Below are 16809 nucleotides of genomic sequence, written 5' to 3' on the forward strand. Positions count from 1 at the left end.
GCCAAGAACCCCCTGAATTCTCATCACGATTGCATTTGCTGAATTGCATGAAAAATCTCAATTTATTTATTTTCCTTGAATTTTACACACTTTTATTCTGTATAGCCAATGGGCATTAAAGATAGGTAGATTTAGAAAACCAGAAGAAAGATAATTATATAACATTCCAGTCTTAATGGATTTGCGTGTATTTTGAGATTGTATTTATCAGCTTCAATGGCTTCCAGCAAGGGCTTCAATTCCCTACCAGACTTCTGTCTCACACAGGCAGCTGCAAGTGCAGACTTCTTGCTTCCTGACGTCTTCAAAACTGTTTTTGTTTTGTAGTGTTGGGATAAAACAAAAAGCCCTGGTTTTTTTACACCTTGCAAATTTGGATGGGGGTATTGTTTTGGTGACCTTTAGAACTGATGGCACCCTGAGACGCTGGTCAGAATTTATCTCACCCTAATTCCAGCTAAATGGTGAAAGCCTGTGATCATCGACCAGTCAGCTCCACTCTAGGGATTGCATCTCCTTCAGGCATGCTGACAGATGTCCCCGGAAGCACTCAGCCAGAGCAGCGAGGTTGCACCTGTGCAATATGGCGGATGCTTCAGCTTAAAAGGAGCTGATTAGACCGTGCGCTGCAGCCCGGGATGGCCTGTCTGCTTTGGAAACGAGAGAGGAGACAGGGCAGAGGTGCTCATCTCCCAGTGGGCAGGAGACGGCCCCTCCTCTGCCTCATGCGCCTCAGCAGACTGGCCCTGCAAACAGCAACCGCATAGCATTTTAATAATTTAAAATTCCTTTCTTTTCTTTTGGGGGGGTGCTTTTTTAAGGGGAGCAGTCAATATTTGGAGACTCTGAGACACAAGGGCCCACCCCAGTCTTAGGATTTCCCACATGGCAGCAAGCAATATGCAGGTCTTTTTCCCCACCCTGAAGGCCACACTGGCACCCTGTGACAGGGAGCTGCCAGGTGTAACTGACAAACTTGGTCCCGTTTGTACACAGGGCAGGACTCTTCAGGAGAAGACCCAAAGACACTAGTAACATCTTTCGGGTTCGATGAAACAGCAAAGCCCACAAAAATGAGGCTGAGGGTAAACACACGATACTGAGAGGAGACCAGAGGCTCAGCAGGGCTTGTCCCAGGCTCCTGCAGCCTGCACCCCACTCCTAGGACCCCCATCTCTTGGACAGGTCCTGGGACCCACCATCATACGAGGGATCCTGCCGGGAACGGTGGCGAGAGAGGCGAGGACAATTTGGTTCTCGCTGTTGCCTTTGGAGGGAAGAGGTCCTGGCTTCTCTGCACTCTATGGAGAGAAACAAGCGTATGAGAGGCCGGAGGGACTTGGTTATCTGGGGCTTCACTTTGGGGTTCATTTCCTGAGCCACAACATGCTGCACAGTCATTGGTGGTCCAGGCCATTCTAGCTTTCCTGGCCTTTCCTCACCATACTTGGGCAGGTGGTGAAAACAGAGCATAGTGCCATGAAAGACAGACATGAAGGATCTGTCTAGAAGGATCTCCTAATTGCTCTTATGCTGGCTCGGGGGTCTTCCTAGATCTAACAGACAGTCCTCATTATCAGGGGTTCTGGGGTAGCCTACAGATTATACCCCTCAGAGGCACTCAGAGGCCTTGCTGCCACGGTGCAGGGAGGCAGGGGAGCAGCTCCTTTGCTATGACCCTGCCTGGTTTGTGCTTTCTCGCCGTGTAACCACCAATCCATAGCTTAACCTCTCTGTGCTTGGTTGCTTATCTGTGAACTGATAATAACAGTGTGTACCTCAAAGTTGTTAGTGGACTTCGCAGAGACAGGGCAGTGCCTGGCACATAGGAAATGCTGACCTGTGTCATATAGATTGAGTGGGACTATACGGGACCCATGGAGGGGTGCTGTTGTTCAGAGGACAGTTTCAGCAGCCAGCCCTCTGTGTTGCCCCCCACATTCCAAGCTGTCCCAGGCCTGAGCCATCCACACCCCACAGCCTTCTCCTCAGCTGGCTGCTATATTCTGTGCCAGTCACTTCTGTTCCCATGTGGAAGCCTCCGTGTGCCGTCCACAACCATACGCAACTGCCGGGTGAAGTGCTGGGCACTCTCAGTAGTGCTTGGCGTCCTGAGGTCCCGAATACCCAGACATTTCTGTCGGGGCCTCTGGACTGTGGGGAAGGGGACACACCAGCCTTGGTGGGGACAGATGAACTGGTGTGGGCTGAGGAGCGAGAACCCGGCCCGTGGCAGAGGCTAGGGAACATTACTGCCCTGACTGGCTTCCAGAACTGTCACCTATGCCACCAAGGGTCCAGCAGCATCCGTGACTGAGAACAGTTTTCAAATCCTAGAAGCTCAAAGTAGAGGGTGAAAAAGTGAGAAAATGAGTCAGAGACTCAGGCTAGCCCCTTACCCATGAGAAAGTGAGTCAGAGACTCAGGCTAGCCCCTTACCCATGAGAAAGTGAGTCAGAGACTCAGGCTAGCCCCTTACCCATGAGAAAGTGAGTCAGAGACTCAGGCTAGCCCCCTACCCATGAGAAAGTGAGTCAGAGACTCAGGCTAGCCCCCTACCCATGAGAAAGTGAGTCAGAGACTCAGGCTAGCCCCCTACCCATGAGAAAGTGAGTCAGAGACTCAGGCTAGCCCCTTACCCATGAGAAAGTGAGTCAGAGACTCAGGCTAGCCCCCTGCCCATGAGAAAGTGAGTCAGAGACTCAGGCTAGCCCCCTACCCATGAGAAAGTGAGTCAGAGACTCAGGCTAGCCCCCACCCATGAGAAAGTGAGTCAGAGACTCAGGCTAGCCCCCTACCCATGAGAAAGTGAGTCAGAGACTCAGGCTAGCCCCCACCCATGAGAAAGTGAGTCAGAGACTCAGGCTAGCCCCCTACCCCTGATGCTGGTGCTCGGGGAGACATGGGTCTCACCCTGTAGAATCTTATGAAGCGCATCTGTGCTGCATGGTCTGCTGGGTGTATTCTCCAGTCCTCGGACTTCAGCGTCTCCTGAGGGGAGCTTGTCCCATGTGCATATCTACAGAGATCTGGCTGTGTCTTGCTGTCCCCAACCTCAGCAGCTGCAGAAACTGGATTCCAACCCTCCTTTTTCTCTGCTCTGACTTCCTGCAGGACCAGATGAGTGACAAGGAGCATCAATTCTGTTAACCTGCTTCCTGGGCTTTTCAAAGTGGTGGCTTTGTGTTCTCCTCTAACGAGTGGCTGCAGCCTCTCCCAGAGAGTGACAGGAGCTCTCATGGGAGCATGGGAGCTCAGCAAGGGTTGGATGTGTGAGGAACACAAGCAACTTGGCTGATGGTCACATTGATGTAGTGACCATGGTCTAGGGCAGCTGCTGAGCCCTGCTCATGGTCACCCAGGGGTTCTGGGTCTCTGTTCAGTTCCCTGGTCAGAGGTGATCTGGACAGTGCAGATGTTGTCTCTCCAGGGCCCTGTTCCACTTTCCACAAGCAGAGCTACCAACCATGACTGTGTCTTCACTGACCTTTGATGGCTTCCTCAAAGCACACACACAGTTGAGCTTGTATTCGGAGTTAGTCAGCTCAGAACCAGCCCTGGGCATCCCTCGGAAGCTTAAATAGGGCTATCTAATGATAGGGTACACATGTGTGCACACATGTGCGTGTGTGCGCATGTACAAACACGCACACACACACACACACAGCCCAGCATTCTACATGACACACAATTGTCAGGCAAAGGTTGCTAACATCAAACGGGTGACATTTAAATGGACAGAAAGTACTTTACAACTACAGAAATGCTGTGCAAATAGCATATACGCCATTAAAAACTAGAAAGCAGGGCTCATATTTCCGTCAGTCCTAGGAAGCGGTCTGAGTGGTTACAGCTTAGACACAGATGGTTTGCCGGTCAGGGGAGGAAGGCGTGCCACCAGCAGAGTGAATTCTGAGTGCTACCAGGGGCATTGCAGGTGGATTCTGTGCCCTTCTAAAAGTACAGCAGAGGATCTAGGAATTAACCATTTTCAAAAATAAAACCAGGGAAGCTCTTTTCAGCAGACCCACTAGGGAGCGGTTTGCTGAATTTGGGAGTCCATGGTGGGTGCGTTAGAGGAGGGCATTTTTGTGTGAAGGGGGCCTGACTAAATGTAGGTAACAGAGGAATCCTTTTCTGGGGTCGCATGGGGTCTTGATTCAGTGCCTTGTACCTTTAATCAAGGACAGAAATCTGGATCCAGAGAAGCACCCTTCAAGATGTCTCTGTGTGAAAAGTGCCCACAGTAATTAGAACGTGTGTCAGTAAGTGTGGTCACCAGAGGTGAAATCTGAATGCCACAGTCCACCATGTCTGCTCGGCACTGAGAAGCCTGCTGCAGAACGATGGAGCCTAGAGAGAGGCACCCCAGATGAGAGATGGAGAGGCACGTGGCCGGCCTTACAGCCCTGCATTCCGCCTGTCTCTGTCGACTCCAGGGTCTTGTCAGTGCCTGTGACAGGAGATGATTTGCAGGCATCCTCCTGGAGCAGGAGAGGCTTGAGTGGTGTTTTCTCAAGACCCTATAACGTAGCCGCTCTGGCTCCGACATCAGCACAAGCGCATTCCCATCCTCCCCTCCCGGAACTCTGCTCCCTGCTATTTGTCAAATGTGTTCAGTCCAGATAAAAGCAGAGCCAAATCCACAGCAATCTGTTTTAAAATATCTCAGGAGAGGATAAGGCTAGCATGAAGACTAATGACCAGGTTTGTTCTTGAAAGGTCACCGCAGCTCTCAAAGCCCGGCTGCAGAGACCTTCCACCATTGCACAGTTTCTGCGCAGTAATCACAGCACCAGCTCTTTTGGCTGAGACTGCAAACCCCAAGCTTGGTGCCAGATTCGAACTGCAGCAGAAGAAAATGAGGCCAGGGGAGAGCAACAGAGGAGATTCATAAGCACCCAACACCAGCTTCTCCAGTGTGCCCCCCTTATAGTTCTTGCAAACCATACTGCAAGCCATATGCATGCAGAGGTTCTTCAAACAGAGGCAAGGCATGCCTCCTTGGACAGGTGTGCTTGCTGAGGCCTGGTAAGGTGGGTGACATTCATCATGGGACCCAGAGGAGATGTGAGTTTGCGGCACTTGGTTTTTCAATCACCAGGACCAAATGACCCTTCATCTGGAGTTTTAGCCCTCATCAAAGGAGTGCAGCGACAGTGGCCCAGGAAGATAGCTTTGGAAGTCAGGCCATCGGCTCTAGAAGTCACTTCCGTAGCATCAGAGCACCCCTCAAGGAGAGAACACTAAGTGTCAGGACCTTAACACCCTGGGGCCTGTGGCTTGGAGTACAGTGAGGGAGACAGACACGTTGACCCCAAGGAGCCTCATCATCATGGAGTTCTGAGGTGAAAGGTTGAGGTCAGGTCTGGGAGGAAGGATGGAGTCCTGGAAAAGATGTCGTAGCTGAGTCGGAAAATGTCCTCTCTACATTTCATCGTGTGTGTCTTGGAGCAGGCTCCACAGTCTGCATCAGCCTGAGTTTCCCACCTTGAAGTGCACTGAGTAGGGGACCAAGGGAGGGATGTATGCGATGCGTGTCCCCCAGAGAGCACCTGACGTACCACTGGGTGGATGTGAATGCCTGAGCCTGAGACCCTCCCCTGGTTCTCTTATTTGTGTGTTTTCTTATCACACTGTGACGGCAGCCGAATGCACAGCCTGAGGCTGGTGCGTGGAAAAAAACCTAGCGTGGTTGGTCTTTCCACGCCCAGGCTGGCCAAGCTGCCTGACAGGTGGGAGGCGGTTTCTGTCGCTGCTGTGAACAGAGCAGACGACCAGGGGTCAGAGCATGAGCCACGGGATACGTATTGATCTACCCCCAGAGACTCCAGCCTTCTAGAGGAGGGACCAGTGCCTGACTCCACAGAGGACAGATCACCACCGCATCTCAAGGTGGCCTTGTGCCCTTCACGGTGCCCTGCTCAGAGATGTCTCAGGAAGAAGAAGCCACCGCTAGGGCTCCAGGAGCCGAGTGGGCATGGACTCAAGAGGAACGTCTGGTTTTGACTTAGAGCCAGGAGGAGGTTGGGGTGCACCATGTGGTCGTGCGGGTCATTCTTTTCTTACCCTGGGACAGAAGCAGACAAGACTCCTGTGATCCTATTTCTAGGTAGCTGAGGCTAGCTCTGTCCCCGACCCACGGCAGCAGAGCCTGGACTCCTTGCCTGCCTTGTGGTCCTGGGGAAACATGAGCTTTGGGGCTCGAGCTTTGCTTTTAATTAGTGGACCTTATTTAGAGAAGCATAATTTAAAGAACTGAGTGGAAACACGACAGTGTCCCTCACCCCTCCCCCACACTCAGGTTCATACCAGGTGGATGTGGGGTGTTTGCCAGCTCGGTATCACACCCATGCTGTTGCCTGGAACCCACCATTCATGTCAGGCTAACTCTGGTGTTGAGTGACATCCGGAATGATGTCACAGTCACGGACATCCCCCTATCTCCTGCCAACCCCTGCTCCTGTGCAGGGCACAACTTAGGATTTTAATATAAACACAGTTAGGGGACAGGTTAGGTAGGCACAATGGATGAGCAAATCAGAGAACCAAGTGGAGACAGTTTGTGGTTCTGGGTGTTGCAAACATGGTCTGTGACTGTGGCAGCCACCTGCTTCTCTCTGGGCATCCTGGCATCCCTATACCTGGAGCAGGAAGTCTGGACCCCAACACCTACTTTTCCATTACCACTTCCACTCTGGCCTCGGCCGCATCACAGCCTTGGAGTCACATGGGGGCTCCCTGGGTTCCGAGGCCATGGGCAAATGGGAGATTTCTTCTCACAGAAAGACCATCCCAGGACTCGCCCTGCGCATGGCCTCGGGCTTGCACTGACATGGATTCTCTGCTGTGTTGTGACAGGTGCTGGCATTGACGGAGTGGAGGAGATCAAGCGCCATCCTTTCTTTGTCACCATAGACTGGAATGTAAGTTGCTTGCCGAGGTCTCTGCTCTACACGCCACATGGCGAGGAGAGGGTGGAGGGGATGCTGCAGCTGCCTGGTGCACAGGGGGCGGAGGGGATGCTGCAGCTGCCTGGTGCACACGGGGCAGAGGAGATGCTGCAGTTGCCTGGTGCACACGGGGTGGAGGAGATGCTGCAGCTGCCTGGTGCACGGGGGGCGGAGGAGATGCTGCAGCTGCCTGGTGCACAGGGGGCGGAGGAGATGCTGCAGTTGCCTGGTGCACACGGGGTGGAGGAGATGCTGCAGCTGCCTGGTGCACGGGGGGCGGAGGAGATGCTGCAGCTGCCTGGTGCACAGGGGGCGGAGGAGATGCTGCAGTTGCCTGGTGCACACGGGGCGGAGGAGATGCGCAGTTGCCTGGTGCACAGGGGGCGGAGGAGATGCTGCAGTTGCCTAGTGCACAGGGGGCGGAGGGGATGCTGCAGTTGCCCGGTGCACAGGGGGCGGAGGGGATGCTGCAGCTGCCTGGTGCACACTGCCTCTCTGTCTGCACCAAGAGTCTGGGACAAACACAGACTACCCGCTTGCGGGTGAGCATGCTCGGGACCCTCAGCATGGCTGACTGGCTCCCAGAGAGGTACAAACTGGTGAGCACCTGCCCGCAGTCCTAAATCCTCATTAGCACCTCTGCACACCCATCCTCTCGCACCTGCCTAAGCCATAATAATGCCAGCTTCTGCCTCAGCAGAAGGCACCCCAAGGACAGACAGGCTTGCAGCAGTGCTTACATCTGACAGCCTCTGGGCTGTCCTCCCTCCGGTATGCTGTGATATACGGCACACACACACACACAAACACACACAGACACACACACACACACACACAGACACACACACACACAGACACATACACACAAACACACACACACACACAAACACACACACGCACGCACGCACGCACACACACACACACATACACACACACACACGCACACACAGACACACACACACACACATACACACAAACACACACACACAAACACACACACACACACAAACACACACACACACACAAACACACACACACACACAAACACACACACACAAACACACACACACACACACACACAAACACACACAAACACACACACACACACACACACACACACACGACTTTCATTTCCGGAGTTGAAGTTAATCACAGAGGATTTTTTAGCAGAATATTGAAACATCAGGCTGGGTGTAGCTCAGTGGCAGAGTGCTTGTCCAGCATACGTGAGGCCCTGGGTTCTATCCCCAGCATTGGAAAAGGAAAAGAAGAAAAAGAAAGAGTGACTGAAAGAGAAGAGACTGACCCGCAGACTTCTCATTGACAGCAGCTGTCTTCGTGTTACCCTGAGGATGAATAGCACAGTTTAGCATATGGCTCATGGAAGCCAGGCCTCTGGGGTGGCACTCCGCTCCCTGGTTTTTCTCTGCTAGTGTGGATTCCCCTGTTAGAGTCAAGCCTGCACATTGAGGGCCTCTGTTCCAGGGACTTCCTGGGCTGGGGATGACCAGGATGTGGTAGAGCCTTACCTTGGGGGTCCAGTGATCTCACCAGAGAGAGAAGCTGGGCACAGATGATCCAGTGCTGGGTCACAGGTTTTCCTGCATAAACGGAGGCCGGAAAGAGGGCGGGGAAAAGTGGGAAAGTGGAAGGGGGATCTGTAGGCCGAGATTGCTCATTCGCTCCCGACTGCTCAGATCTCAGTAATCACACAGAAACCATATTAATTATAATACTGCTTGGCCTATTAGCTCAGGCTTCTTATTAACTAATTCTTATACATCTTAAATTAACCCATTTCTATTAATCTGTGTATCATCATGAGGCTGTGGCTTACTGGTAAGGGTTCAGCAGGCATATTTCTCCTTCTGTGGCTACATGGCGTCTCCCTAACTCCACCTATTCTCTCTATATATATCTCTTCTAGCCTGGCTATGTTCTGCCCTGCCATAGGCCAAAGCAGCTTTATTCATTATCCAATAAAAGCAACATGCATATAGAAGGATGTCCCACATCAGGAGATCATACCCTAGCCTACCTGTTCCTCTCTCTCCACTGGCCATCTTCCTGGATCTGCCTTTCCCAGGCCCTTTGCTTTATGTCCCCCTCCCAGTCTTCTCTTCAGTGTCACCACAGGACACCTGCCATGGTCTCCAGACCCCGGCCTTGCTCCTCTGCTCCCTTGCCCCGTTAGCTTTGAATCTGCCACATGGCATCACTGGTTTGTGATGAGTGTTGTTCCTTTCTGTCTCTGTCCTCAAATGTGAGCCAAGAGAAATCAGGGCTGCTGACTCAGAAGACTTGACCCAGGCCTCTAAATAGGCCAGGGAGCCACCAGAAAGATGCCTTTGAGAGAGTGAGGTGAGGTGGAGAGGGGAGGGAGAGAGAGAGGAAAGGAGGGGTGAATAAGAGCCCTTGATGAGTAAGGAGGAGCAGCAAGAGGTCAGGGGTGGAATCCCAGAAGTCTCTCAGGCCAGGATGATGCCTGTGAAGGAGCTTCCCCCCAAACACACACACACACACACACACACACACACACACACACACACACACACTCCCTTTCTATGTGGCGTATTCTGCTGTCCTTCCAAAGACCCAGCCAGGAAATAGAGAGGGAGTTGCTAAGTCAGGAGGGTGACTTAGCAGGCAGGGAGTTGCCTGGGTGGAGATAGCTGGAGTGCTAGGCTGTACCTGGAAAGGAAGGGAAGTGCCCAGCCATGCCCACAGGTGGTGGCTCAGAGGTAGCACCCCTCAGAGGACCTGACTGAGAAGGAATTCTGATGAATGACAATCTAAAGACACCCTAGAGCTGGCAGTGGCCATGTGGGTGTCTGAGTTTTCAGGTTTCAGGATCTGAGTTGCAGAAGGGACTGGAACCCAGAGTTCTTGCTCTATTTCTGTTGCTGTGCTGAAATATTTGGACAAAAAGCAACTTATAGAAGTCAGGCTAGTTTCCCCTCATAGTTCCAGGGTACCACCCATTACTGCTGGGAAGTTGAGACAGTTGGTCTCCCCTCATAGTTCCAGGGTACCGCCCATTACTGCTGGGAAGTTGAGACAGTTGGTCTCCCCTCATAGTTCCAGGGTACCGCCCGTTACTGCTGGGAAGTTGAGACAGTTGGTTTCCCCTCATAGTTCCAAAGTACCGCCCTTTACTGCTGGGACGTTGAGGTAGCAGGAACTTGAGACAGTTCATTACATCATATCTAGCCAAGAGCATGGAGAAAGCACAGGCATCCCCCTTGTTTGTGAATAGCTCCGTTTCTCAACTCTTAATACAGTTTAGGACCTCATGCCTAGGGAATTATGCCACCCACAGTGAGCTGAGTCGCCCATATCAGTCACTAAAGACAGTCTTCCACAGACACGCCCACAGGCCCACCCAACGTGGAAGTCCCTCATTGAGACTCTGTTCCTATGTTATTCTAGACTGTATCCGCTGGCAATTAAAGCTAACGGTCATAGTGGGGCAAGGCTGGACTAGGTCTGTGGGATCCCTTCTGCAGCCGTATGCACCTTCCATAAACTACACCAGGCTCAGAGCTCGCCTTGGTCTCTCTGTCATTGGGGAACAATGTCCCTTTGGTGCAAACATAGACACTGGATTCCTGTACTAAGGAGTGGCATTTCTGTATCATTTGAAACTAATTCAGGCTAGAATAATGTGGGGAAGGGCTTTTTATTGTTGTTGTCTGTTTCTTTTGGCATTCAGTTTTATTTCATTTGGCTCCAAAGAGGCCCTTCAGGGTCACCAATACCACAAATGTTTACTCTCACCCTGTCCTTGCCAGACGGTATCCTGCAAAGCCTGGAGCAATGGCACCTTCTTTTGTCTATGGCTCTGATAAATAGTCCTGCATGGTAGAGGAGCCCAGGAACCTGCTTTCATGTTCATTTATCTAGCCATAAGCAATGCTTGTAGCATGGCTGGATGCAGCAGAAGGGAGGTGCCTGTAGCGTGGTGATGGGAAGAAGCCCTACCCTAGAGGGATGGGGAGATGTCTGGTGCACCCTGAGGTGCCTGTTCAACACCACAGTGCTATGTGAGTATCCAGGTGAGAGAAAACAGAAGCAGGGGAAAGGTGAGTAGTAAGAGATGGACCCAGGAGGAAGGAAGGAGGGGCCCAGCTAAGAGCACAGGTGTGAATGGCTTCAAAAGAGCCATGTTCAGGCTCAGGGACCCTTGGGAGACAATGTGGAGGCCTTGCTGGTCTGATCTGTCCTAACCCTCTCTCACAGCTGTCCTTCCTCTGTGTGGTCTAAGTGCTGCCCTTGTGTGGCCACAGCAAGGCCATGAGTAGCCTGACCCCACCGTATACACACACACATATACACACACACGCACACACACACGCACACACACACACCATGCTTCAAGAAGGCTGTGGGCGTGTGTGTACCATGCTATTGGACTTAGTTTTGTACTGTCCTGTGCACCTTCTTGGTGTCAGCAGCTCAGATCACTGAAAACCACTGAAGTCCCATGTTCTGCAGGACTCTCTTCACCAGGGGATCCCCTTCCACACCCCTTGGCAGTGTGGGCATTCAATAGTGACAAAGAAGACATTTGCCACATCAGATCCGGCCTGTGGAGTCTGTCCAAGTGTAGCCTCAGGATGCAGCTGAGAAAACAGCAGGCTATTTATCTTTCTTTCTATTGCCTTCTGTGACCCCCAAATTGCCAGCATATATTTCTGTCTTTTTTTAGAGTAAATTCCTGTCATCTACCAGCTGTCCCCTGAGGATCTGGTGACCTGTTGGCACAGAGAGTGTCATCCACCCAGAAGTGAGGGTCACCAGTGTTAGCTGAGGCAGGCGGGGGGTGACAGGGTCTCTGTGGTTTTCCTGCCTTTCCGTTTGCCCTCGGCTTCCAGCACATTAGTGCTTGCTCGGGGTCTGCCCCCCAAACACCCGTGCTGGTTGCCTAGCTAAGTGAAAAATTACAAGTTAATTATAGACCAGGAAGCTCGTGCAGAGGACGGTGGAGCCGGCAAATGTAAGCTGTGTTTGCTTTCCCCCCCGGTGGCTGAAGCAATGCTGAGAACTCAGGATTAGCACAAACCCAAAATAAACATAAAAGGTGACCTCACAGGCTAAGCAAACTAGTCCATATTGGCATCCAGCCAGCTGACTTCTAGCAAGCAAACCCAGGGCGGGCAAAATGGCACTTGGACAGTCCGAGGCTCAAGCCCAGACCCTCGGCACAGGGGCTGGGCAGGCATGGCCGCCGTTACTGCTAACTATTAATACGAGTGCATCACACGTGAAGTGCTTTTTACATTGCCAGCTCGGCACATCATCTGTTTCTCTGAAGAGAAACTGAGGCACAGAGTAGCTGGGTGGCTCTGTGGGTGGCGGGATGCAGCTTGGTGGCCTTAGCTGTCCTGTGCACTGGCTGGCACAGGTGGAGGATTGTGGTCCATGGCGCACGAGGACATGAGGTGCATCCAGTGTTTCGTTAATGGGTTTTCATCGTGTGCTCTTGCTCCCGCTGTTGCAGGAGGATTTCTACCACTTCCTGCTGAACGCACCAGGAGAGCTCACCCTTTCAAAATCCCCCTGAGGACTGTGGCCACAGTGCCTCCTGTTTGAGGACGTGGTGGCATGTCTTGGGTGGCGTAGACTTGTCGAGGTTGTGTTCTTCCTCGCAGACATTGGCGCAGCCCGTCCACAATGCCCTGCGCATCGTCCGTTCTCCCCATCCTCTCATTCTGCCCCATTCTGTGCTGGCATGGCTGCTCTGCCATTGCAGGAATGGCACACCTCTGCCCGTTGCTCAGTGGAGCAGATCAATTGGAGAATGCTGTTGTCGAAACTGTACATCAAGCAGATGCTAGGGTCTGCGGCCCCAGGGTGGAGTCGGTTTCCTGTCTTCACTTCTGTCTGTGCTTTCTGCCTTCGCTCGCTTGCCACATGGCTTCTGAGGTGTGTGTGACCCCGGTGTGCCTGCCCAGCATCCTCGGCACTTGTGAGGTGTGTGTGACCCCGGTGCGCCTGCCCAGCATCCTCGGCACTTGTGAGGTGTGTGTGACCCCAGTGTGCCTGCCCAGCATCCTCGGCACTTGTGAGGTGTGTGTGACCCCGGTGTGCCTGCCCAGCATCCTCGGCACTTGTGAGGTGTGTGTGACCCTGATGGACCTGCCCAGCATCCTCAACACTTGTGAGGTGTGTGTGACCCTGATGGACCTGCCCAGCATGCTCAGCACTTGTGAGGTGTGTGTGACCCTGGTGTGCCTGCCCAGCATCCTCAACAGTTGTGAGGTGTGTGTGACCCTGATGGACCTGCCCAGCATTCTCGGCACTTGTGAGGTGTGTGTGACCCTGGTGTGCCTGCCCAGCATCCTCTTGGTACCCTTGACTCATCACCATCCACAATGCCCATCACAGGTGCCTTGCCCGATCTCAAAGATGTGTGCACTGTCATTCAATGGCCTCATCCAGCATCGTCTCCACGGAGGATTAAAGAGCACACTTTAGGTTTGGAAAGCAGGTTTCAGCAGCAGGTCTGCCTGGAAGGACCCACTGACAGTCCTGGAAGGACCCGTGGACGGTCCTGGACTTCTGTGTGTTTTCCTGATGGCCGTGGCAGTGGGAAGAGCTACACAAGCAAAGGTTTATTCTGGGCCTCGGTTTTCAGAGTCCCCAGAGAGCTGAAGTAGGCTCCAGGGTGGTGATTCCACAGCCACAGTGCTCGGCGTGTCTGGGCAACCCGTAATGCCTTCTTGGAGATAAAAATCCTGTAACCAAAAATAAGTTAGAAAACTATTGCACTAAATGGAAGGATGTTCAACAGATCTCAAACCTCTAAACCTCAAACTTTACCTTTTGTAACTCACATCTAACATGTAATATCCATATTGCATACATGGTCTTCTGTGAAACACGCACAGTAAGATAATAGTGTTTATAGTTATAGAGATGGCACATACAATCTACATGCGCCTCATCTTGGAAGCGTGAGAGCTGCTTCTGGCCTCTGATCTCTGCTCCCCATTGCCTGCTCTCAGTATCTGTCCCTCTCTCCTTACAGAAGCTGTACCGCAAGGAGATCAAGCCACCCTTCAAGCCGGCAGTGGGCAGACCTGAGGACACCTTCCACTTTGACCCCGAGTTTACTGCAAGAACACCCACAGGTATGTGTCGGTTCCTCCCAGTTGGTCTGATCCCATCTGACTCCAGAGAGTGGAGGTCGCTCCCTTAGGAAGTAACTTTTAGACCCATGTGGCCTTCCTGACTTCTGCTTGGCACTAAGGGGTCAGTAGCCAAACCAATTCTCACTATTCCTCATGTGACAGACACAAGCAACCTTTCAGGGTTCTGTGAACCTCTCTCTGGCTGAGAGATGATAGGCATGACAGTCCTCCCAGGGACACACAGGCAAGACACAGAAAAGAAGCAGGTGGCTCACTTCAGTGATCTGTGGGAGAAAGTGGCTATCTTTAGGGCTGTGGGCTTAGGAACTAAATGTTATTTCTGTGAACGCTGGGCCCCGTTTGATGGACACAGTGCAACTAGATCCCAGCACAGAAATTTAGCTTCCTGGTGTTTGCGATCTCTAGGGTCTGTGGCTCTGCTTTCCATGATTGCCTGAGACCACCGTGATGGGGCAGCACTGCAGGGCTGGTGGCTTAGCAAGAGGTGTGTGTTGTGTCACAATCGGGGAGACTGGGTTCAAGGTCAGGTGCTGGCAGGGTCTGTTCCTGGCTAGGACTCTTTATGGTTGGCCACCTCCCATGTCCTCTCACGGCCTTTCCTCTGTGACTGGGGAAACCTGGAGAATGCTGTGTTATACCAGTCCTGTGGGAGTAGGGACCACTCCCTGACTTCTCCCGTGAGGACCCTGTCTGCAAACACAGCTGCCTGTGGGCAGGGCAGCGGGAGCCACTGCAGTGGTAACGAGCAGAGCGGACCCTCAGCCCCTGTCGACTCGGGAGCGAGTTCAGCCAGCTGTTGTGGAGCTGCTGGGGGCTGTGCATGGATTCTTTGGGATTTCCCATTGCTTTCAAATAGGAAATGGTGTATGGTTATTGGGAACTAACCACAAAACAAGATTACCGACCATGAGTCTTAAGTTGTTAGAAATGGAATAAAGACCCCACCCTGTTCCCCCTGGGTACAGGCTGGAGCAATGCCTTTATCCGCACCCTGCTAGGCAAGGAGATGGGCATGCCCCCCTCTGGATGATGATGGATGGGCCTTTGGGTCTACACGGGCACTTCATGCGGGTCTGGGATAGTTACTCTTTGAGCGAAATGGCGTGAATTGATTCTGGACATTCAACCCCAGACAGCACACAGATGGCTCCCTCTGACCTCTGGCCCCGCCCCTGCCTAGAGAAGACCAGTGTAGACCAGCACCGCTGAGGAAGGATTGTCCTTGAGTGTGGTCATGCCACCGAACAGTCAGTCCCATTGTCATGAGCCCGTGCACAGAGGAGCGTCCCTATCCAGGTGCTGAGTTCAGGAGGTCAGAGCCTGGAGGCCACCTGAGTGGCTCGCCAATCCTGCATCTAACCCCAAGATGAAGAAACACAAAAGCAGTTTACTCTGCCTGTGAGACAGAGCAGACTCCACCCAGACCTCTGGGACTGTGGGATCCGCACTGGGAAGGGTAGCATTAGTTACGAGTCTGTCATGGGAAGCTGCATGTTTAAAATGCTCCATGCAAGCTAAGCTGCACTGCTGAGTGCAAAGGGGCCAATGCAGGGTCTTCCCGACGATCACGTGTGCTCTCGGTATTCCATGGGGAATTCAAACTCCAACCTAGTTGGCTGTTGTTGCCTTAAGTAAACCTCGTAAGCCTTTTGTGCATAGAAAAAGATGTTTTATCTTAATATTAGCCCAAGGAAAACCCATCAGACATGGAGCATACAACCCTGTGTCTAGAACTGGCTTATATCATCCCCTAGTATTGTGGTTTGTTCAGATACTAATAGACCCTGTCAAGCAGTTTGCCTTTGGGGTAGGCAGTAATGGGAGGAAGTGCTGAAGATGCAGAAAAGTCACTCTGATTTTCCCAGCAGGGAAGCTGAGTAGACCTCTAAGTTAAAGAAAGAGCTGAGGTGTGATTCTGAAACCATCTAGGAACTGAGGGTGTTCCCGAGGTAGACTTTCCATCTTGGTTAACGTGAAGCCGCAAGCGACCTTAGGCTTTCTGATCAGTAGTCAGCTGCTCGGTGGAGCGTGTCAATCTAAGGTCTGAAAATCTTTTCCCCTGGCCAGGAGCTCGTTGGTGCTTTTACAAGTTGACTTTTTAAGCTCCCCTTATAATTTCCCTCTTCTGTATGAACTAGGCGGCACTTAGCACCTCTCAACTGAGTATAAAGCATTCTGAATTCTGTTCCTGCTACCTGCCATTTACTCTCCTGCCTCACATCAAATGTCAGTTCCTTCAGCCTCTTCCAAAGACCAGCAGGCCGGCCATCCTTGCTCCTCCACTGACTTCTTGGCTCTAGGCAGAGAGATGTATGCGTCTTTACTGCCCGGAAAACATTGCTGACTCTGGCTGCATTTTCTCACGACTAAAAATGCATCAGTTCAAGTTCACGTGACCTGTTCCCTACATACATGCTCAGACACACACACCCAGTGTGCTGTACACAGACCCCCGTCTATCTCTCAACACTGCCAGGCTCAGCAAATTCCTAGAACTGCCCGAGTTCTTAACCCTAAGTCCCTGAGACTGACATACCCATAGTTAAACCTTTTCCCTGGTCCAGTCTCTCACTGTTAAGAGAAGGCAAGAAAATAGACCTCAAAGCCAGAAGCCTGTGCTGGGAAAAGGAAGACAGCCAAAGCTCCTGACACAACAGAAGCCCGTCCATCGTTAGGGCTAGGCTGCGGGAAGCAGCCGTCTA

General features: G+C 52.2%; 1 protein-coding gene across 4 annotated transcripts in view; it reads left to right on the top strand.

Moving 5' to 3' along the window:
* Nucleotides 1-16809, top strand: part of Rps6ka2 (ribosomal protein S6 kinase A2) — a 270352-nt gene that overhangs the window by 231050 nt on the left and 22493 nt on the right. For all 4 annotated transcript variants that reach the window (XM_075951153.1, XM_075951172.1, XM_075951161.1 and 1 more), the window contains 2 exons: nucleotides 6862-6926; nucleotides 13984-14086. In XM_075951153.1, coding sequence (XP_075807268.1) covers nucleotides 6862-6926; nucleotides 13984-14086 — 168 coding nt within the window. The remainder of the gene's footprint in view (nucleotides 1-6861; nucleotides 6927-13983; nucleotides 14087-16809) is intronic.

This window comes from Microtus pennsylvanicus, chromosome 1 (assembly GCF_037038515.1).
Source record: "Microtus pennsylvanicus isolate mMicPen1 chromosome 1, mMicPen1.hap1, whole genome shotgun sequence".
Lineage (NCBI taxonomy): Eukaryota > Metazoa > Chordata > Mammalia > Rodentia > Cricetidae > Microtus > Microtus pennsylvanicus.